Genomic DNA, 22335 nt, shown 5'->3' with positions numbered 1-22335 from the left:
AGGACGCAATCACCAGTGCACCTGAGAAATAAAAGACTAAGAAAGATGGGGTTGAGAGGGACGGAGTCAGCTTCTGACTGATTCCGACGACTTTATTGAGGGGTAACATACATATATATACTAACAGGATTCACCAAATTTTAGATCAAAGACTTGTATACGTGCAGAACTGCAGATACTAGTTTTAGGAGTTTATCTTAACTCCAGCAGAGCATGGCACCAGCATCTTACAATCAGGTAAAGACTACCTAGACATAAGCCATTCACAGGAGCCCGATAATCTTATCAGAGTCAGGAAAATAGGCAAATGGTGGCTGCAGCGATTTCCTTGAGGGAGGTGAGAAAGGCCAATTTGCACTTTAACAAATCAGGGGTGGCGGGACAGAGAGGGACCTTTTGATCTCTCTCAGGGCCGAGAAGGGGCCTGAGCAGTCAGGCCGGCTCCCCGCATCTCCCCCTTTTCTTTTGACTAATGGCCATTATATCTCCCTCGAAGGAAATGGCCGCGTTTGCAAACGGGAAAACATCAGCAATCTTTTATTTATCATCTCAGATATGCATTGACAAATGCAAGGGCCAAAACACAGCAATAACAATATGCATATAATGATGAAAATTATAGATTTCCACCAACCACTATGAAACCAGGCAGATATCTGACTCCAAATGCTGGAGTCAGAGAAATCCATAGCGGCTACTTGTTGTTTCATATCTTCTAAAGCATCAGAAACATTTGAGGAATAATCAGGAATATATACACAACACTCCATTTTTATTAAGGCGCATGTTCCCCCTTGAGAGGCTGTTAGAATATCCAGAGCCATACGATTTTGTAGAACGGCTTTTCTCATCTGTTTTTGTTCTTCATTAAGAGCCTCTAAAGCTCTTCTAGTATCTGTCAAAGCTTGTTTTGTAAAATTGTTCAAAGCCTCTACCCTGAGCATAATATCAGTGGCTCCTAAAGAGGGCACAAAAATTGAGGCTAAATAATCATACCAATGAAACATACCAATGAAAAACAGAGCGTGACCACCGGGCTTTAACATAAGGTAAATTAACAGGTTGACTAATTTTTTGCTTATGAATTCTCCCAGGGGCAAACACAAACCGTAGGGTACATCTCCCCACCCATCCTACAGGGAGCCAGGGCCAAAGGTTGTATCCACAAATCCATCGAGTGTTATTTGGGGTTACCCATCTTATACCAGGGCTATTTTCCCAATCTGTCCCTGGCCAAGTAACAGACTTGTTGACAATAAATGTTACATCCATTACAGTCTTACATTTGTGGGTAGGCAATAGTCCCATATGTTTCATGTGATATCCTGGAAATTCTCGGCCTCCAAATGTTGGTACATGAGTCTTTTGCTCCCAGCAAATGTCAGCAGGGGTCAGTAGCTGTCCTTTTTCAGGGGTCATCCAGAAATATTCATCCCAAACTTGGTAGTAGTCACCCTCAAATCGATTAAAATCATTAGGAGAAGAAACAGATCTATTTTCGTAATATAAGTATGCATTAACACTCATGCATCTGCTGATTTGTTGGGAGAAGATTCCTCTGCTGTAAAGTCAGCCGACCTAATTGCTGATTCAGTAATCTCCTCCGTCTGGCGTACCAGCCTTTCCGGGAGCCAGCGCGGTGCTTCGGCATCCTGTGGAAAAACACATACATGACCCCTCCCCCAAATTAACACGGGATCTGGGCCATGCCAGTTATTATCCAGCGGGTCTTTCCACAAGACCATCGGCTTTCTGCTGGAAATCTGAGGGTCCCAAAATCTCTGCGCGGCTGAATGTCCTTCTTTATCTAAAATTAAAAAATTTAAAATATATAAAGCGTGATTAAGGTAATTTCTGGGTAGAAGGGGGTAGAGCTCCCCCCTCTGTATTTTTTGAAGCTGTAGTTTTAAAGTTTGATTAGCACGTTCCACGATGCCTTGACCCTGTGGATTATAAGGAATGCCTGTTTTTAGGGTGATAGAAAAAGAGGAACAAAAATTTTTGAAGGCAGAGGAGACATAGCCGGGGCCATTATCAGTTTTTATAATCTTTGGCGTGCCTAAAATGGAAAAAGCATAAAGACAATGTGAGATAGAATGTTTTGCGGCTTCACCAGTCTGTAAGGATGCCACAATATATCCTGAAAAGGTGTCAATAGATACGTGAACGTACTTTAAACGACCAAAGGAAGGGACATGAGTGACATCCATTTGCCAAAGATGATTCGGTAGAAGCCCGCGAGGATTAACGCCAAGATGTGGAACTGGAAGAAACTTAGGGCAAACAGGACAAGATTTAACAATTTGTCGTGCAGTTTCTCGAGGGATTTGAAACTGCAAACGAAGAGTATTACTATTCTGGTGATGTAGCGCATGTGATTGCTGTGCTGCTTCCACCTGTGAAAGAAAAACTCTAGTGTGAGAATCAGCCATCTGATTTCCCATAGATAGAGGTCCAGGAAGCCCAGTGTGGGCACGTAAATGTCCAAAGAAGCAGGGTAAGGTGCGCTGTTGCAGCAGAGACTGAATTGAACGTAACAAATGTTGAATGTTAGAATTCACAGTAGAAATAAAGGGAACAGTTTCTATATATTGCAAAGCATGAGCAATGTATTTGCTATCAGTAAACAAATTAAAAGACTGTGAGGAATATTGTGAGCATACTTTATGGACGGCTGAAAGTTCTACTTCTTGAGCCGATGTATAGTTCGTCTGCCAGGAGAAAGGGGTATCATTAACCACAAAGGCAGCAGTTCCATTGGAGGATCCATCAGTAAAGATCGTAAGAGCATCTTGAATAGGAACATTAGAAACATTCTTTGGAAAAATAAATGAATGCTGGCTGGCAAAATGCAAAAGTTTATCAGAAGGTAAATGATTAATAATTTGACCTGTAAAGGAGGAAAAGGCCAAAGCCCACGAGTCATTAAACTGAAAAAGCCATTCCTGCTGTTCTTTGGTATAGGGCACATAAATGTAAGCAGGATCGGCTCCCAACATTTCTCTGGAAAGACGCCTTCCTTTGGCAACGAGGAGGCTAATGAAATCAAAAAAAGGAGTAAGAACTTTTGAAGGCGATACAGGTAAATGGATCCACTGTAAGGGAGCATTTTGATATAACACTGCCGTCGGGGTATGTTTAGAGGGAAACACATATAGTCCCCACGGTTGAGAAAAATCACAGTAGGTAGCAAAATGCTGAGAGAGGGCCTTTTCAACCAATGCCAGAGCAGCTCGCCCTTCATCATTTAATATTCTGGGAGAGGAAGGATCAGTTGTTGATTAAGATCTCTAAATTGTCCTTCCTCCATTAGCATGTCAAAAGTAACCTGCAGCCCATTACGGCGGTTACGGTCTTCAATGATGTTACAGACCTCGCTGTATTTTGAGCGCCACAAGAGATTAGGAGGCAAGTATTGAGATGAAAGACTTTCAATTATGGCTAGAGTAAACGGCGTAGTAGGCCCGTATTGAGCGCAAGCTTGTTTCAGTTGTTTAAAAGGCAGAGGCTCATGATACCTCTGATGATTAGCATCTTGAAAAACAGGAAAAATCATAGAATATCCCTCAAGATTTTCACCCTGTTCTCGGGCTGTTTTCACAGCCATTTGTAGTGGTGAAAGTACTGGCCTTTTTAGGCTAGATGGAACATATACTGGCGCTGTTGGAATCAAAGGCGCTTCTGCGAGAGGAGGGGGAGGGAGCGGGACCGGCGGCGGCAGCGGGTCAGGATCTAAACCGGCTATAACAGATGGCGTTTTAGAATGCAACGGCTTAGTTGTATTTATGGGCGATAAGTCTAGTTGTTCCATTCTCTGAGATATGGATGTTAGCATCTCTCTAAGTTCAGAAAAAGGGGAGCCTTGGTCTTTATTCTTTTGTTGAGTTACTATAAAGGCATCCCATCCTTCTTTGTCATGCTCAAAAGCCTGCTCTTTTAAATCGTCTTCCTCATCAGGAGAAAGTTCTGAATCTGAGTCTTGTTCTAGAGCAGTAGTCTCATTATCATTTTTTCTGGAACCTGAAACAATTGGGGAGTCATATATGTGCTCCGCTACCCGTTGGGGGGCACCTGAACACTTGGGTGCTATAAATTTCAAGGCTGTTTCAAATTTCCTACTCTCGTGTTCTGGGTTTAAACAATCTCTTATTAGAGTCCATAGAGAATAAGCATCAAGAGGAACTTTGTCTGGTCCACAGAGGGTATAAACTGTTTGAATTTGTTCTCCCACCTTTATCCAAGTTTCAAGGCTAATAGTTCCTTGCTCTGGGAACCAAGGACAAGTTTCCTCCACAAAGACAAGAAATCTTTCTAGTTTCTGTTTAGAGACAGAAATTCCTCTAGCTTTTAGCATAGTTTTTAACATAGAAACAAAGAACTGTCTACTATTACTTTGCCCCATAATTTTTACTCTCAACTATACCCTCTCCACCCACAGTTTTCCAATGATACCTGAATAGGTGAGGCTTTCTCCCGGGATCACTTTCAATATTTTTGGGTGGCTGTGCTCTGGGATCCGCCCACGTCCCTCGTTCTGGCGCCACTTGCCGGGCCTGCCGGCTAGATGAACAGGTCAAGGACGCAATCACCAGTGCACCTGAGAAATAAAAGACTAAGAAAGATGGGGTTGAGAGGGACGGAGTCAGCTTGTGACTGATTCCGACGACTTTATTGAGGCGTAACATACATATATATACTAACAGGATTCACCAAATTTTAGATCAAAGACTTGTATACGTGCAGAACTGCAGATACTAGTTTTAGCTAGGAGTTTTATCTTAACTCCAGCAGAGCATGGCACCAGCGTCTTACAATCAGGTAAAGACTACCTAGACAGAAGCCATTCACAGGAGCCCGATAATCTTATCAGAGTCAGGAAAATGGGCAAATGGTGGCTGCAGCGATTTCCTTGAGGGAGGTGAGAAAGGCCAATTTGCACTTTAACAAATCAGGGGTGGCGGGACAGAGAGGGACCTTTTGATCTCTCTCAGGGCCGAGAAGGGGCCTGAGCAGTCAGGCCGGCTCCCCGCATCCAGTCATTTATTAATTGTCATAGCAAGACACTTATAAGTTTATATAACTGTTTTGGCACAAATAGATGTGAATATTATTTAAAAATTTTAATAAGTAGAGACTAGCTAATAATGCCTAATAATTATGTTGCTAGTAGCCTTTCATATGCTTTTAAAAATCAAAATATAGTTGATTTACAATATTATATTCATTTCAGGTATACAATACAGTGATTCAATATTTTTATATAGATTATAGCTTTTCATATGCTTTATTAAGATTGTAGACAAATATAGGAAAGTAAATTGCAACAACACAAGGGCCCTACACTTGCAGAGAGAAGTAGCCTATTGTTCTGAGTCTTGGGTGATTGTAAGGAGTTATATTTCCAAAAATCACACTGACATACCCTTTAACCATCTATCTAGATGAATAAAGTTGCATATTTTATTGGCCAAGAAATGTTTATTTAAATAAATATGCTGGTAATAATACCTTTGCCCAGAATGCAGTTTATAAGAACAAGGGGTTCATTGCATAGTACTGCTGATATTTCAGTCAATTTTTTCTTCTGCTGCTGCTGCTGCTAAGTCACTTCAGTTGTGTCCGACTCTGTGCGACCCCATAGACGGCAGCCCACCAGGCTCCCCCGTCCCTGGGATTCTTCAGGCAAGAACACTGGAGTGGGTTGCCATTTCCTTCTCCAATGTGTGAAAGTGAAAAGTAAAAGTGAAGTCGCTCAGTCGTGTCTGACTCATAGCGACCCTATGGACTGCAGCCTACCAGGCTCCTCTGCCCATGGGATTTTCTAGGCAAGATTGCTAGAGTGGGGTGCCATTGCCATCTCCGATTCCTTCTAGTCATATTTAAATAAATGAACAAATAAGACTGATGCTATTTTGTACAGTGTAGTATTTTGATATTATTCATAACCTAATATTTGCATTTATTATATGAAGAATATTTTTCTGTCATTACCTCTATTTAGATTATAGTATTTTAGTGTCTGCATGATATTTCACTTAATGTATAGACTAAAAATTAATTAATCAGTCTTTTGTGGAAGTTTAGTATATTTCCATATTTTTCTTATAGTACATACAAATGTCTGTATTTACTATTAGGAAATTTGATATTTCTTAATTGAATATTTGTGTTTCAAATGTTTTCAATATTTTTAGCATTTATGATACATATTGCCAACTTTTCTTCCAGCAAGGCTGTGCCACTTTGTACCTATTTGTATCCTGGCAAGATGTGCAAGGTTTAGTTTCTGAAACCTGCGAAAACTACCTATAGATGTTACACACATGCTTTGCCTACATGGCTCCAAATTATATTCCTTTACTATATTTCTTTATAGCTATCATGTGCTAAACACTATTCTGAGCCCTGCTAATAAAATGATGAACAAACAAATGTGATCTCTGGTTCCTTGGAGCTTATAGTCTAATTAGGGAGACTGAGTATTAAATAAACAACTGCACCCAGTCACTAGTTCAATGTGGGCACTGACCTTGATAAATCAGGAAATGAAGCTCTGAACCCCTATGGTCCAAGGGGTGATATATTGCCAATACAAGAATTCACAGTTTTCTGTCTCCCTGCCTTGTAATTCACACTAGAATGATCAGTTATGGTTCCTCTCCTTCATGGACTATGATCGGTATCCTCCAGCTAGAAGAGGTCTCATCCAGAAGTCTCCTGATGCTTTTCTATAATGAAGCCAATGCTTCCTTGAATGGCTTTTTTCCTTCTGCTTCCCTTTTTTGTATCTTCCATCTCAGAACTAAAATTCAGTAACAAATCCATGAAGAGCCACTGAGAAAGATGCTAATTCTGCATTTTTTTGCCTTAAATATTGAGTTCAGTCATGTTTTATGCTCATAGTCATCCCTTCCCACCCCACCAGGATACACGCTTCATGGACCTGTTCTATGTAAATTACAGTAGAGCAGACAACATGAGATCAAGTTCTAGCCTGTATGTTAAGACCTTGTCTTGAAGAAATCCAACTTCTAGCTTCTAATTCACCTCTCTTCCTTGTTCTGAATTAGTTCTTTGGTGGTGCCTTGGAAACTCTAGTCCCTAATTTAGGCTCTAAGAGCTCTTCTGCTTTCTTAGAAGACATAGATCCTAAGTTTAAGAGCTCTGGTGGTGGTAGTTTAGTCACTAAGTCTTGTCTCACTCTTGTGACCCCATGGAGTATAGCCCACCAGTCTTCTCTGTTCATGGGATTCTGCAGGCAGAATACTGGAAGGGGTTGCCATTTCCTCCTCCAGGGAATCTTCCCAACCCAGGAATCAAACCACTTCTCCTGCCTTGCAGGCGGTCTCCTGCATTGTAGGTAGAATTTTTACCGCTGAACCACCAGGGAAACCCAGTTATTTATCTAAGATTTACTACCTCCCTTCTACTTGTTGTGCTAGCTCTCCCAGGCTTAGCTAGCATCATGCCCCTGGTGCAGGTGTAGAGTATGGCGTAAGGCTCTCTTTACTTCTTGGTTGCGCAGGCAGTAAATGATGGGGTTGAGCAGTGGTACAATGACAGCATAAAGTACAGACACCAGCTTGTTGGTGTCAAAAGCTGAGAGTGCCTTTGGGCGGGCATAGATGAAGATGCTGGCTGCATAGAAGATGACCACCACAGTGAGGTGAGAGGCACAGGTGGAAAAGGCTTTGTGGCGCCCAGCAGCTGAGGGAATGCGCATCACAGCACTGGTGATGGCCATGTAGGAGGCTCCAGTGACAGAGAGTGGCCCCAGTAGGATAAAAATGGCCAGGACAAAGTCCGTAAGCTCTGCTGTGGACATGTCAGTGCACGAAAGGTTGAGCAATGGAGAGACATCACAGAAAAAGTGGTTGATGATGTTGGGGCCACAGTAAGAGAGGCGAGAAATGAGGAAAACTTTGACCATGGAAATGCCAAAACCTCCAGCCCAGGAGCCAGCTGCCAGCTGCACACACAGCTGGCCGCTGACAATGACGGGGTAGTGGAGAGGATGGCAGATGGCCACATAGCGATCATAAGCCATAACTGCGAGGAGGACACACTCGGTGCAGCCCAGGCCCAGGAAGAAGTAGAGCTGTGTCATGCAGCCCTCAAAGGAGATTCGCTGTCCATGGCCCCGTTTGGACCCAACAAAGCCAGCGAGCATCTTGGGAATAGTGACTGTCACGTACCAAATCTCCAGGAAGGACATATTAGCCAGAAAGAAATACATGGGTTTGTGGAGGCTGGGGTGGTTCCTGATTGCCACAACGATGAGTGTGTTCTCAGTCAGCACCAATACATAGGCTAACAGAGAAAGGGCAAATAACAGTGCCCGCAGTGATCCCGGAGCTGGAAAGCCCAGCAACACAAACTCACTCACTCTCCCACTCTGGTTCTTCCTCTCCATGGTGTCGGTCACGCCCATTGCTTTTCAGGGGAGAATAGAGTGTGTTCAGGAGGCAGCAGCAGAAACTCAGTCTTTCTCTCGCTAGGTTTATAGTGGCAGAGTGCAATGTGAGTAGTGCATGTAATTCATCACTGAACTGAAGCCATTGGTTTCTTCTGTAATCTGGAAATGAGCTAAGACAAAAGTAGACAGAAATAAACTACCTTGTATTGGAATAGGATGGGAGTGTATTCTGGCCCTTGGAGAAGCATGGATTGATAAGCGCCAGTTGGTCCCTGAAAAACATAGATCAAAACCAAAAATATTGAGTCTTAGCTGCTCTGAAGTGAGAGTTAATCTGTGAGCTGCATCATGATTCTGTTTTGAAGAAATAATTCATATCTTAAAGGCATTATGATAAGTAAAATAAACCAGAGAGAGAAAAACAAATACTGTGTGTCTCTGTTTTATATGGAATCTGAAAGCATCAAAACTGCTAATAAGTTTATACCCGAGTTTCTATTTTCTTTATGCTTTGTGAGCAGTACTTGAGCATTTCTCAGTATTCAAGCCACTCGTCAGGCTCCTCTGTCCATGGAGTTTTCCAGGCAAGAATACTGGGATGGGTGCTTTAATGCAATTACAAAGTGTCATATCCCTGGCTTACACTTCCCATCACTCCCATTCTTATCATCCACACCCACCACTTATTTATTTCAAAAGTATTGGTGGATCAAACACATTCCAGACTATAGGCTGAGTTGTGGTAGAGAAAAGGTAAATAAGACATGGACCTAGTCTTCAAGGAGCTTGTAACTGATGGTAGAGACATGTCTTCATCTTCTCATTCCTGAAAGTTTAATCTGCCACACCTATTCTTATACTATATACTATCTTCATAAATGGGAACTTCTAAATTATAATTGTCATCAGAACCTTAACTTTGAGCCTTTATTCTCAATATGCACCTCATGTGTGATTAATTGTGCATTTGACCCTTTTGGCCTTAGGTATTCCTGTGTATCTGTTAATCTCTTCTGCCTTCACCTTTGATGCTCTGCACATTTGAAAATAAACAAATAAAAAGATTAGGCTCCTCATTGACCTTACTGCCTACAGTCTCTCCCCTAAAGCTTAAATCTGAGTGTTTCATTCCCCTGCTTAAAACCTTCCGTAGTACCACATTGTCTACACAATCAAGTTCAAGGTATTTCACAAGGTGTCACCAAACAAGGTGTTATCTCTTGTCACAGCCGGCACTGTTTTTTATACCCTGCAGCTGAGAGAGTCATTTCCTAGGCAGGCTGATAAGAAGTCTAGGGGTCCCCAAGGAGAGAGAGGTCTGGGATATTCAAGGAGGAAGAAAGGACAAACTTTTTTGCTTTTTTCCTCTACATTCCTTAGGATCCTGCCTGAGGACAGTCTTTGGATTAAACCCTCTGGCTAATTCTGTTATCTTAAAATGTAAATTATGGGAGTAGGTTTGGTCTTTACAAGGATGTATCCTGCCTGAGGACAATCTTTGGATTAAACCTTCTAGCCAACTCTGTTATCTTAAAATGTAAATTATGGGAGTGGGTCTGGTGAGGTCTTTGCAACCTCCAGACATTCTTTGGATTCATTGGAGAGTATATAGCTCCATTGCTAACACTAGCAAAGGGGTACTCTTTTGCCCCCTTCTGATGCCTATGTCAGAAGCTTTCTCTATCTCCTTTACACTTTAATAAAACTTTATTACACAAAAGCTCTGAGCGATCCAGCCTCGTCTCTGGCCCCAGATTGAATTCATCTCCTCCGGAGGCCAAGAATCCCGCGTCTTATCGTTCAGCAACAACCTTTCACAGCTCTTGGCATACAGCACCTAATGTATCACCTAATTCCTACTTAACTTTCAAATCTTGACTCATGTGGCATCTCCTCATACAACCATTAGTTGTCCTTTCTTTCTTTTCTTTTTCACTGATTTGTTAAGGTTCCTTTCATTACTATTTCTCTAATATTAGAGCCTGGGAAAGCCCATATATCACTTTTACTAGTTGTGTCAGTGCTGCTACTGCTTAGGTAGATATAAAATAAAAGAGGAACCACATGCCAAAGTGGCTACATATATCCTTAATGGTATAGCAAAGAGTAGATACAATTCCCTTGATGTCACATAGGCCCCTCAAGCATAACATGTCTAGAAAATTTTTCCTAAGTCTATTCTTCCTCTATTACAATGAATGATATTAGTTTCTTTGCAGATGTACCGTACCAGAGATCTGGAAGTTTCCTATATCTTCTATACCTATTCTACCCACCCCAACACCACAACTAATTCAAGTTTTTTCTAAACTTCCTCTTTAGTTATCTCCTAAATTTGTCCCATTTCTACTGTCTTCTCTTTAGTCCATTATAATAATCAGGTCCTTGTTATTTCTTGACTTATTTTTCAATAGCTTATTACCTGGTCTTTTTTCCTCCAACCTCAACTCTTATCAATCTTAATTTCTACTTGTTTCTAGAGTGAAGCTTTCTACAGCCATCTCATTCCAAGAGCATTTGGTTTGGGGGAAAACATACAGAATCCCTCAATAATGTGTCAAAATGTATTTCCTTTAACTGTCCTGCAGTAATGTCATTGAAGACTATTTTTCTTTTCCTAAACATATTGTGCTATTCTCTCTAATTCTGTGATTTGCTATATTCTTCTCTGTCAAAATTGCTCCCAGGAACAAAAAAAGAAAGAAAGAAAAAATAAACTGTTCCTAGGCATTATTTACCTTTCACATTTTAGTTTCTCAATTATCATCTTCCAAAACTACCCATATTTCTACAGATAAAGATTATCTACAGGTATTTTTGTCTCTTCTTTTGACAGTGATTCTTATTTTAGGGTCTGCTTAAGAACTAAATAGTAAAGGTATTACAGTGGTTGTAGGGAGGCGTGGATGGAGGGGGAAATGGAGAAAGGAAAGATATGGGTAGAACAGATGAATTAGAAATGAGAAAACAAATATAAAGAAACAAAATGGATGGAAATGATTGAATAGAGAATTTAAATGAATTACCAGAAAATTTGACAGAATTGGAATGACATGTAATGAAAACAGACATTGAATATAGAAGAATGAGTAGATCTACAGGGACAAGATAGAATATAAGGAAGTTAGATGAAGAGTGGAGAAATTGGACCTTCTGTTGATAAAAAGAATGGTATTTACGTAAAATAAATGTGCTATATGGATAAGACATCCAATGAAAGAGAGTAGGTGAAGATAAGTATAATGTAGAAAGAATTAGGAATGAGAGATCATAAGAGCTAAAGGGAGGCTAGGCAGAGTGTGAATAAATACGAATGCGTAGAAAAGATAAAGAGAATTACATTGATCTAAGTATCAGAATGGACCAGATGTGGGAAATGCTGATAAGGGTTTAGGTTTTATTAGATGTAGAGGCAACTAGGAAGATGGTTGTATTGAGTAGAAAGAAAACATGGGAGACTTGACCACTGAAGAGGAATAAAGCAGGTAACAAAATCCACTTACTTTATTCAGATGTCTTTGATTCAGTGTCTTCCCAAGATGACCGGCTGGCTAGGAAACCACTTAAAGAGCATATATGAAGGAAAATTAAAGCATCTGGACAAAGAAAGATGCTACAGAGACTCCACCTTCTCTTCCTCCCATGGTCAGAGAGCTCTGCCCCACCAGGAAAGTTTCTTTTATCTTGCACCTCCCTCCTGTAGTCTCCATTTTGCCCTCCTTCTTCTGATGTTTGTGATGACTTTACAGCCAGAGCCCAAGAGACCAGTAGAGATACAAGGAAAAAAAAAAAGCAAGAGAGAGAGAGACTGGGATAGAAGACAGGAAAAGGGTGTGTTTAAGAAACAAGAAATAGAAGTTTATCAGAAAAGTTTATCAGAATAGCAGATGGTGCTCACAATACTCCTACAGCCTCGTAGCTTCTCCCCTTGCTCTCCCTTTCCTTCTTTCTATCCTGCCACTTTCCTGCTTTGGCTTTAGGCCAGGCAGCCTAAAGCTCAAGCTTTAGGCTCTAGCTTAGCTTTAGCTCAAGCTTTTAGCTCTAGCTCAAGTATGTAATCTTGGGCAATTTACTTAAACTTTGTGAGCCTTAGATTCCTAACCTAAAAAATGAGAATGCTGCTGCTGCTGCTGCTAAGTCGCTTCAGTCGTGTCCGACTCTGTGCGACCCCATAGACGACAGCCCACCAGGTGCCCCCATCCCTGGGATTCTCCAGGCAAAGAACGCTGGAGTGGGGTGCCATTGCCTTCTAAAAAAAAAAAAAAAAAAAATGAGAATAATACACCTCAAAAAGTTGTTAAGAGAAATAAATGTCATGATATATAGACAATGCTTGGAACATGCTAGGGTCTCAACAATGTTACAAAATTTCTTCCTTTATCTTCTGAACTCATATGGGTGACATCTCTTATTAATAATTCCATGATGTCATAGAAGGAGCACTGAACAGAGAGTTTCTGGGTTTTAGTTCAATGTTTGTAATTTATATTCTGTTTAATAAGGATTTTTTTATATATCAGTTGATTTGCCATAAAATGATAATAACATATTTTACAGATGTTTTGAGAATTAAATAAAACAAAATTTGTGAAAAGGTTTGTCACAATCTCAGTCCCTAGGAAACAGTGTAAGTAGAGATTAATAATGTGATCTCCATCATCACTCTGCTTGTTTTCAACTATGTGACTTGAAAAAATTGTTTAACATCTCTCTCCTTCTTTTTTCTTACCTGTAAAATGGAAATGATTCTAATATCCATCTCACAGAATTGTGAAGATTAAATATATGGATGGGAGTTTCTTAGAACAACACCTGGAACATAGTTTTTCTCAAAAAAAAAAAAAATGTTAGTTAGGATTCAAGAAATATTTGTTGAATTTCAGCCTGTTGAAACTAGAGAAGATTTATTAGTGGGAACATTTGAGATTAAGAGAAGGGTCTTTGAGATTCTGAGTTTGAGAGATTCTTTTAAGTAACTGGGAGGAAGCAGTTCCCAATGTTTGAATAATCAGGACAAAATAAGTATGATTGGACAGTTGTCATTATCTGGTTTAGTGTGCCATCCGTAAGTCTGACTAACTCCATGATAGGAGCAAGAATCAGTTCTCCAGGAACAGAAAAATGCTGAGAAAATCAAGAGGAAGTAATCACAAGAACATGATGCAGCAGTGAGGAGAGAAAGAACATCTACAAATACTCTTAAAATGTAAACCTAATTTTGAGTGCCATAGACATTGTATTAAACCCTATTTTGAATAAAGGAAAATATGTATACACATAAACATTATTGCCATGTTTATTGCCATGCTGTTAGTTAAAAACTGTCAAAAGCAACAGTTGCTTGAATTAGCATTGATTTGGTTGATATGGTAGTATTATTTAAATGAGGAATATTTGCAAACCTCATTAAGACTTAGAAGTTGATGTCAGTTTGCCTTTGGTGATTATTATCAGCCATCAGACCACACCAATAGGTTAAATAAAACAGCCATAATCATTTCAATATATGTACTACTTTTTAAAAATAATTTTTTTTATTTATTTATTTTTGACTGTGTTGGATCTTCATTGCTGTGTGGACTTCTGGTTGCAGTGAGCGGGAGCTACCCTCTAGTTGCAGGGCACAGGCTTCTCACTGCAGTGGCTTCTCTCATAGAGGAGCACAGGTTCTAGAGCATGGGCTCCATAGCTGTGGTACAGGGGCTTCGTTGCTCTGTGGCCAGTGGAATCTTCCTGGATCAGGGATCAAACTCATGTCTCCTGCACTGGCAAGTGGATTCTTTACCTCTGAGCCACCAGGGACATCCCAATATATGTTTACTATGAAATCCATTTGATAAACATTCATGAGGATAAAGGGGATACGTCTTTAAGATTAAAAAAAAAAAAAGGTACAGGTTTAAATTTCTTCATTCAAAACAAATGGGGCTCTTGAACTTTTCAGGTTTTAAAAAGATAATATGCTGCATACACCATATGTTTCCTATCACTTCCAAAGAGTTCCATAGTCAAATGCATCAATATATCTACACTTCCTAGAGAATCTGCCTGCAACACGGGAGACCCGGATTCGATCCCTGGGTTGGGAAGATCCCCTAGAGAGGAGAACAACTACCCACTCCAGTATTCTAGCCTGGAGAATTCCATGGACAGTCCATGGGGTCACAAAGAGTTGGACATGACTGAGCGACTTTCACTTCACTTCACTTCAATATACCTACAGCAAAATATATGACTATACAATGTGAATTAAATAAATAAATAATCAGTTTATAACAGGTTTTTAAATCCAATGTCTTAAGACCCCAAACTTAGGAAAAACTGCTCAGTTTCAAAGCTGCTTGGATTTATGAATTGCAGATAAAGGCTTATGGAATCTATCCCTATTTATAAACAAATGTATGTGCCAAGTGGAAAAACGCCAGGTATGTTCTTGTGAAAAAATAAGATGGCAAACATATTCTTATTCCCCATTATTTCATGTTGCTTTGGCAATTTTTGTAATAAAATATAACCTGAAAAAAGTGAATAATAAATATTGAAAAGATAGATATAAAATATTTGCATGTATGATTATACTTAAGAAAAATAAGAGTACTTAATGAAAAACTATTAAATAATTGTAAGAAATAGTACAGAAAGATTCCATGTACCCTTTGCCTATTTTCCCATTTGAAACTATGGTACATTATCACAAATGGTATCCACATGGTAATACGTAGGGTTGTTGTCATTGTTCAGTCATTCGTCATGTCTGACTCTATGCGACCCCATGGACCGCAGCACGCCAGGCCTCCCTGTCCTTCACCAACTCCCGGAGCTTGCTCAGACTCATGCTCATTGAGTCAGTGATGCCATCCAACCATTTCAACCTCTCTCGTCCTCTTCTCCTCCTGCCTTCAATCTTTCCCAGCATCAGGGTCTTTTCCAATGAGTTGGCTCTTCACATCAGGTAGCCAGAGTATTGGAGCTTCAGCTTCAGCATCAGTCCTTCCAATGAATATTCAAGGTTGATTTCCCTTAGGATTGACTGGTTTCATCTCCTGCATTCTAAGGGACTCTCAAGAGTCTTCTCTAGCACCACAGTTTGAAAGCATCAATTCTTTGACATTCAGCCTTCTTTATAGTCCAACTCTCACATCCATACATGACTACTAGAAAAACCATAGCTTTGACTGTAAGTAGGATGCAGAATATCTTCATCACAAGAGTCTTCCTATCGCCCTTTGCGGGCAGACCCATTTCTATTCTGACCTCTACTCCTTCCTTAAGCCCTGGTAACTGCTATCTGTTCTCCATTACTATAATTTATCATTTCATAAATATTATATAAATGGATTCATATATTATATAATTATGTGCAATGAACTTTTTTCCTTAGCATAATTTTCTGGAGATTCATTCAGATTGCATGTATTCATAGTTCATTTTTTTTTTCTTTAATTGCTGAGTAGTGCTACATGCTGTATATACTTCAGTTTGTTTAAACATGCAACAGTTGAAGACATCTGGGTTGTTTCCAATTTATGTTACTATGAATAAGGCTGCTAAAAACATTTATGTAGAAGTTTTTATGGGACAAAAATTTTACTTTGATTTTGAGATAAATAGCATTAAGTATATCAATTTGGGGAGAATTCAGCATCATACTACTTCAATATTCCAGTCCATGAACACAGTCTGTTTCTCCTTTTATTTAGATCTTTATTCATTTCCTTCATAGTATTTTGTACTTTTCAGCACAAAAGTCTTGTAAATATGATTTTATATTTATATAACCTAAATATTTCTAAATATTGTTATTAATTTCAATGTCTATGTGTTCGCTGCAATTGCATAGAAATACACTTGATTTTTAAAAATATTTTATTTTATTTTTTTATTGGACACACAGCATGTGGGATCTTAGTTCCCCAACCAGGGCTTGAACCCATGCTTCCTCCATTGGGAGCTCAGAGTCTTAACACTGGACCACCAGGGAAGTCCCCATACTTAATTTTTATATGTTTATTTTGTATCCTATGGTCTTTTTGAACCCACTTCTAGTTCTAAGCTTTTTTGTTGATTCTGATTCCCGAGTCTTGATTCTCTGAATTTTCTGACACAAAGTTAGCATGGGATTTCCCAAGCAAGGTTAGTGGAGTGGGTTGTCATTTCCTTCTTCAGGGGATCTTCCCAACCCAGGGCTGGAACCCGCGTCTCCTGCATTGGCAGGTGGATTCTTTGCTATTGAGTCACTGGGGAAGCGCATTAAAGAGAAAGGGCACCTTGTCACTGCTCAGCGGGTATGGATGTCCGGGCTCTCCACTGACACCTGGTGGCCGGGGGATGAAATTCCTGGCTCCTACCCACCACGGTGAGGAGGAAGATAGTCTCCCCCGGATTTGACTGCAGTTTTTCCTACTGCGTTTGGAATAAGTAAAGTAGTTATCATCTAAAACATTTCTGTCTTACTAAGTTGCTGGGTCGTTTGGCTAGAGAGAGCACATTTTGGCTGGGGCTTTTGTGTGTGAAAAAAGGGGTAAAGTGAAAGTCCCTTAGTAGTGTCCAACTCTTTGCGACCCCATAGACTGTAGCCTGCCAGGTTCCCCTGTGCATGGACTTCGCTAGGCATGAATACTGGAGTGGGTAGCCATTCCCTCTTCAGGGGATCTTCCCGACCCGGGGATCTAACCAGGGTTCGATTGCAGACAGATTCTTTACCGTCAGAGCCGCCAGTAAAGCCCTGATTACGTTGACACAGCACCCGTTGTGGTAGAAGGCAAAGAGGAACTAAAGAGCCTCTTGATGAAAGTGAAAGAAAAAATGAAAAAGCTGGCTTCAATCAACATTTGATCAACTAAGATCATGGCATCTAGTTCCATCAGTTCATGGCAAATAGATGGGGGAAACAATGGAAACAGTGACAGAATTTATTCTCTTGGGCTCCAAAATCACTGCAGATGGTGACTGCAGCCGTGAAAATAAAAGATACTTGTTTGCTCCTTGGAAGGAAATCTATGACCAACCTAGACAGCATATTAAAAAGCAGAGACATTACTTTACCCACAAAGGTCCATATCGTCAAAGATATGGTTTTTCCGGCTCTGTGGTGGGTTAATGGTGGCCTCCTCCAATAAGGCTTATGCCGTACCCAGGTCTGCTGCACCCGGAGCCCCTGACCCCGCAGCAGGCCACTGCTGACCGGTACCTCCTCAGGAGACACCCAAACACAGTTCTGTCTCAGTCTCTGTGGGGTCTCTGGGTCCTGGTGCGCACAAGGTATGTTTGAGCCCTCTGGGCGTCTCTGGCGGGAATGGGGTTTCATTCTAAATGCGATTTTACTTACTGTCTTGCTGGGGCTTCTCCTTTCCCCTTGGACGTGGGGTATCTCCTCAAAGTCGCTCCAGCCCCACGCAGCCGCTGCTCCAACTGGAGCTGGAGCAGACTGGAAGCTAACTGTGGCTCAGATCATGACTTTCTTACTGCCAGATTCAGACTTAAATTGAAGAAAGTAGGGAAAACCACTAGACCATTCAGGTATGACCTAAATCAAATCCCTTACAACTGTACAGTGGAAGTGAAAAATAGATTCTAGGGATTAAATCTGATAGACAGAGTGCCTGAAGAACTATGGATGGAGGTTCATGACATTGTACAGAAGGCAGTGAACAAGACTATTCCCAAGAAAAAGAAATGCAAAAAGGCAAAATGGTTGTCTGAGGAGGCCTTACAAACAGTTATGAAAAAGAAGAGAAGAGAAAGGCAAAGGAGAAAAGGAAAGATATACCCATTTGAATGCAGAGTTCCAAAGAATGACAAGGAGAGGGAAGAAAGCCTTCCTTAGTGATCAGTGCAAAGAAATAGAGGAAAACAATACAATGGGAAAGACTAGAGATCTCTTCAAGAAAATTAGAGATACCAAGGGAAATTTTCATGTAAAGATGGGCACAATAAAGGACAGAAATAGGATGGACCTAACAGAAGCAGAAGATATTAAGAAGAGGTGGTAAGAATACACAGAAGAACTATACAAAAAAGATCTTCATGACCCAGATAATCACGATGGTGTGATCACTCACCTAGAGTCAGGCATTCTGGAATGGAAAGTCAAGTGAGCCTTAGGAACCATCACAATGAACAAAGCTGGTGGAGGTGATGGAATTCCAGTTGCGCTATTTCAAATCCTAAAAGATGATGCTGTGAAAGTGCTGCACTCAATATGTCAGCAAATTTGGAAAACTCAGCAGTGGCCACAGGACTGTAAAAGGTCAGTTTTCATTCCAATCTCAAAGAAAGGCAATGCCAAAGAATGCTCAAATTACTGCACAATTGCACACATCTCACATGCTAGCAAAGTAATGCTCAAAATTCTCCAAGCCAGGCTTCAACAGGACGTGACCTGTGAACTTCCAGATGTTCAAGCTGTGTTTAGAAAAGGCAGAGGAATCAGAGATCAAATTGCCAACATCCGTTGGATCCTCAAAAAAGCAAGAGAGATCCAGAAAAACATCTATTTCTGCTTTATCGACTATGCCAAAGCCTTTGCCTGTGTGGATCACAACAAACTGTGGAGAATTCTGAAAGAGATGGGAATACCAGACCACCTTACCTGCCTTTGAGAAATCTGTATGCAGGTCAAAAGGCAACAGTTAGAACTGAACATAAAACAACACACTGGTTGCAAATTGGGAAAGGAGTAAGTCAAGGTTGTATATTGTTACCCTGCTTATTTAACTTATACGCAGAGTACATCATGAGAAATGCTGTACTGGATGAAGCACAAGCTGGAATCAGGATTGCTGGGAGAAATATCAATAACCTCAGATATGAGGATGACACCCTTATGGCAGAAAGTGAAGAAGAACTAAAGAGCCTCTTGATGAAAGTGAAAGAGGAGAGTGAAAGGGTTGGCTTAAAATTCAGCATTCAGAAAACTAAGAGCATAGCATCTGGTCCTATCACTTCATGGCAAATAAATGGGGAAACAGTCGAAACAGTGGTAGACTTTGTTTTCTTGGGCTCCAAAATCACTGCAGATGGTGACTGCAGCCATGAAATTAAAAGGGGTTTGCTCCTTGGAAGAAAAGTTATGACCAACCTAGACAGCTTATTAAAAAGCAGAGACATTACTTTGCCAACAAAGATCAGTCTAGTCAAAGCTATGGTTTTTCCAATAGTCATGTATGGATGTGAGAGTTGGGTTATAAAGAAGGTTGAGTGCTGAAAAATTGATGTTTTGAACTGTGGTGTTGGAGAAGACTGTTGAGAGTCCTTGGTCAGCAAGGAGATCAAACCAGTCCATCCTAAAGGAAATCAGTCCTGAATATTCATTGGAAGGACTGATGCTGAAGCTGAAGCTCCAATAATTTGGCCACCTGATGGGAAGAACTGACTCATTAGAAAAGACCCTGATGCTGGGAAAATTGAAGGCAGTAGGAGAAGGGGACGACAGAGGATGAGATGGTTGGATAGCATCACCGACTCAAAGGACATGAATTTGAGCAAGCTTCAGGAGTTGGTGATGGACAAGGAAGCCTGGCGTGCTGCAGTCCATGGGGTTGCAAAGAATGGGACATAACTGAGTAACTGATATGACCGACGAACAACCCTAAATTCGAGTGCCTGTAATATCACAGCTTCAGGATTCATGAATCCAAAATGACAGAATTTAAAAGATAAATAGAAATTTTTTAGAATCCTAGGAGGAAATTTCTCTAATTCTCTCTCAGTAATTGTTATAGTAGTTAGAAAAATTCAGTAAGGACACATTAAGCATAATGTGCATTTTTTCTATATAGAGATAAGTGAGTATGCTAAAATAAAAAATTTAAATCTCTATTATAATTTCTTGGTCAGTCAAATTTAACATTACATGTTATAGTTCATATTATTTTCCTTTTGTTTAAGAATAGAATTTCTTAGTTCCCAACTTTAATCTACAAGTATTTTTATCTTGATAAGCATCATAAAATCATACTATCATTCATTTATCATCAATAATCCACAGAGCAAATTTTGTAGATGTGAAGATATTACACAATGATTCCCTAATTATGAGATAATAATTATGTATTTTTGTGAAATTATGTCAGCAAAAAAACCAAGTTTTGTTACAATTTGTGTTTTGTCACATACACATTATTTGAACGTGTTGTAACTTCAGATATAAAATATTAAGAGGTTAAATTTATTTCCAAATGTTAGTTATAAACTTTAGTAAAGTATCAGTATTTGAAAAAAATATTTACAGGAGAAAATGAAAAGCTATTGGCTTATCAAATGTATTTTTAGAGAAAATAGGTGCAATGTTAAAAAAAAGAAAAGAAAAACAGAGTTCTTAGTTTCAATGAATGTAGCACAAATATATCATTAATGTAATAGTACTTCCTACCTCTCAGTAAAATCATACTGATGCAACAACAAAGACAAGTGAAACAAACTCAGAAATCTATTACAAATGAATGCACTTTCTGCCAGTCTAGTTACATGACTATATTATCCATATATTAAACAATAGGACATTTGTTGAAAAATACCATTTCAATCAAGAAATTTTAACTTTCTAGAAGACAATACAGAGAGTAGGACATATTACATTACAATGTGCAGTTCTTTTCTCTGTAGACCATTTATATATTCCTGCACTTCAAGGGTCCAACTTGACCATGTGACTTGGTGTACCTCTCCTCTGTGCAAGAATTTTACATCTCTCTCTGCTAAATTTTCGCCATGTGACCTCCTTTGTTCTGTGAATGTGGGTTTGAAGTGTGTGTCCTTTCAGAGCTGAAACTTTTAACAGTTATTTTGTGGTTTACCAACTCTGCATTCTTCCTCAGCCATGAAACAATATATGAGATAGAGAATGCTCCATTCACATAGGTCCTCCCGTGAGAAGAACATGGAGTAAGACTGCAGTAAACCCACACTGAAAATGTAGCATAAGTAAAACACAAGTTAGTGTTGATGAAAGTCCCTGAGATTTTAGTGGGTGAAGTACATCACAACCTATGCTATCACTACTATCCTGACTTACAGCTAGATGACAGATACTCCTAGGGACAAAAATGTTGCCTGCCATTTCAGTAAGCAAAAGATGTTGCCTGCTATCAAGCCACCAGCCACTCCAGCCAAACCTGGCAGTGAGGAGAGTTTAGGGTGGAGAAAAGCAAGACATTGGCCTTTGATGAGCTTCCCTCATAGCTCAGCTGGTAAACGCATATCAAAGGAATAATTTCAATGAGCCCAGACTCTTGCATCTTCTCATACATAGAAAAACACTAAAATCATTAACTTGAAATGTCTGTTTCTTACGATTAGCAGTAATCTTGATCTTCAACTACATGGTGGGTTTTTTTTGTTGCTTGTTTTGTTTTTTCCCACCAAAAACACCTATATTTCCTAGCTCCTCCCTTGCCTCTTTGGAACAGTTCCTCAGAGGTATCTGTGAGGCTGCATACTGGGCTATAGTCCTCAGTAAGTTACTGAACAAAGCCTAATTCTAAACTTTTAGGTTGTGCATTTTCTTTTCAGTTGATGCTTCCATAACAAATACTCTGAAAATTCTCTCCTTTGGGACAAAATATCTCAGGGGAAAAATAGCACAGATGCAAGTCTTCGATAGATGACCATGAGCAATACTTCCAGTTGAATCTAAAGAAAGAGACCCATGGGAGCTCTGCTTCAAGATGGCAACATATTCAGGATCCTGAACTCACACCCTTCCACAGATTCACTAACTCTACAGCCACATATGGAAGTTTCTTCTGAAAGAAACCCCACAACTAGATGAGTGATCCCCACACATTGTAATAATGAGGTAAAAACAAGAAACCAGCTAGGAGAGACTGAGACACAGTCTTATCATAACCGAACCCCCAGCACTATGGCCAGAGTTGGGAGGGAACTCTCAATCCTTCACTTCCCTGAGGAGTGAAGAG

General features: G+C 40.0%; 2 protein-coding genes and 1 pseudogene across 2 annotated transcripts in view; all 3 read right to left on the bottom strand.

Annotated features, from left to right (window-relative positions):
* LOC122449250 (interferon-induced very large GTPase 1-like) overlaps positions 1–22335 on the bottom strand; it is a 393510-nt gene that overhangs the window by 205647 nt on the left and 165528 nt on the right. The gene's annotated exons all lie outside the window — the stretch shown is intronic.
* On the bottom strand, positions 347–1529 carry LOC122449831 (annotated as a pseudogene).
* LOC122449833 (olfactory receptor 226) lies at positions 7454–8431 on the bottom strand. The gene has a single exon (XM_043481876.1). The coding sequence runs from the start codon at positions 8429–8431 to the stop codon at positions 7454–7456; it is 978 nt and encodes a 325-aa protein (XP_043337811.1).

This window comes from Cervus canadensis, chromosome 11 (assembly GCF_019320065.1).
Source record: "Cervus canadensis isolate Bull #8, Minnesota chromosome 11, ASM1932006v1, whole genome shotgun sequence".
NCBI lineage: Eukaryota > Metazoa > Chordata > Mammalia > Artiodactyla > Cervidae > Cervus > Cervus canadensis.
The sequence above is the reverse complement of the archived record's forward strand: the minus strand, read 5'-3'. Positions and strand labels throughout refer to the sequence as shown.

Bases quoted from the DNA above. Each gene is read 5' to 3' on its own strand.
- LOC122449833 (XM_043481876.1), bottom strand. From the start codon at position 8,431: ATGGGCGTGACCGACACCATGGAGAGGAAGAACCAGAGTGGGAGAGTG.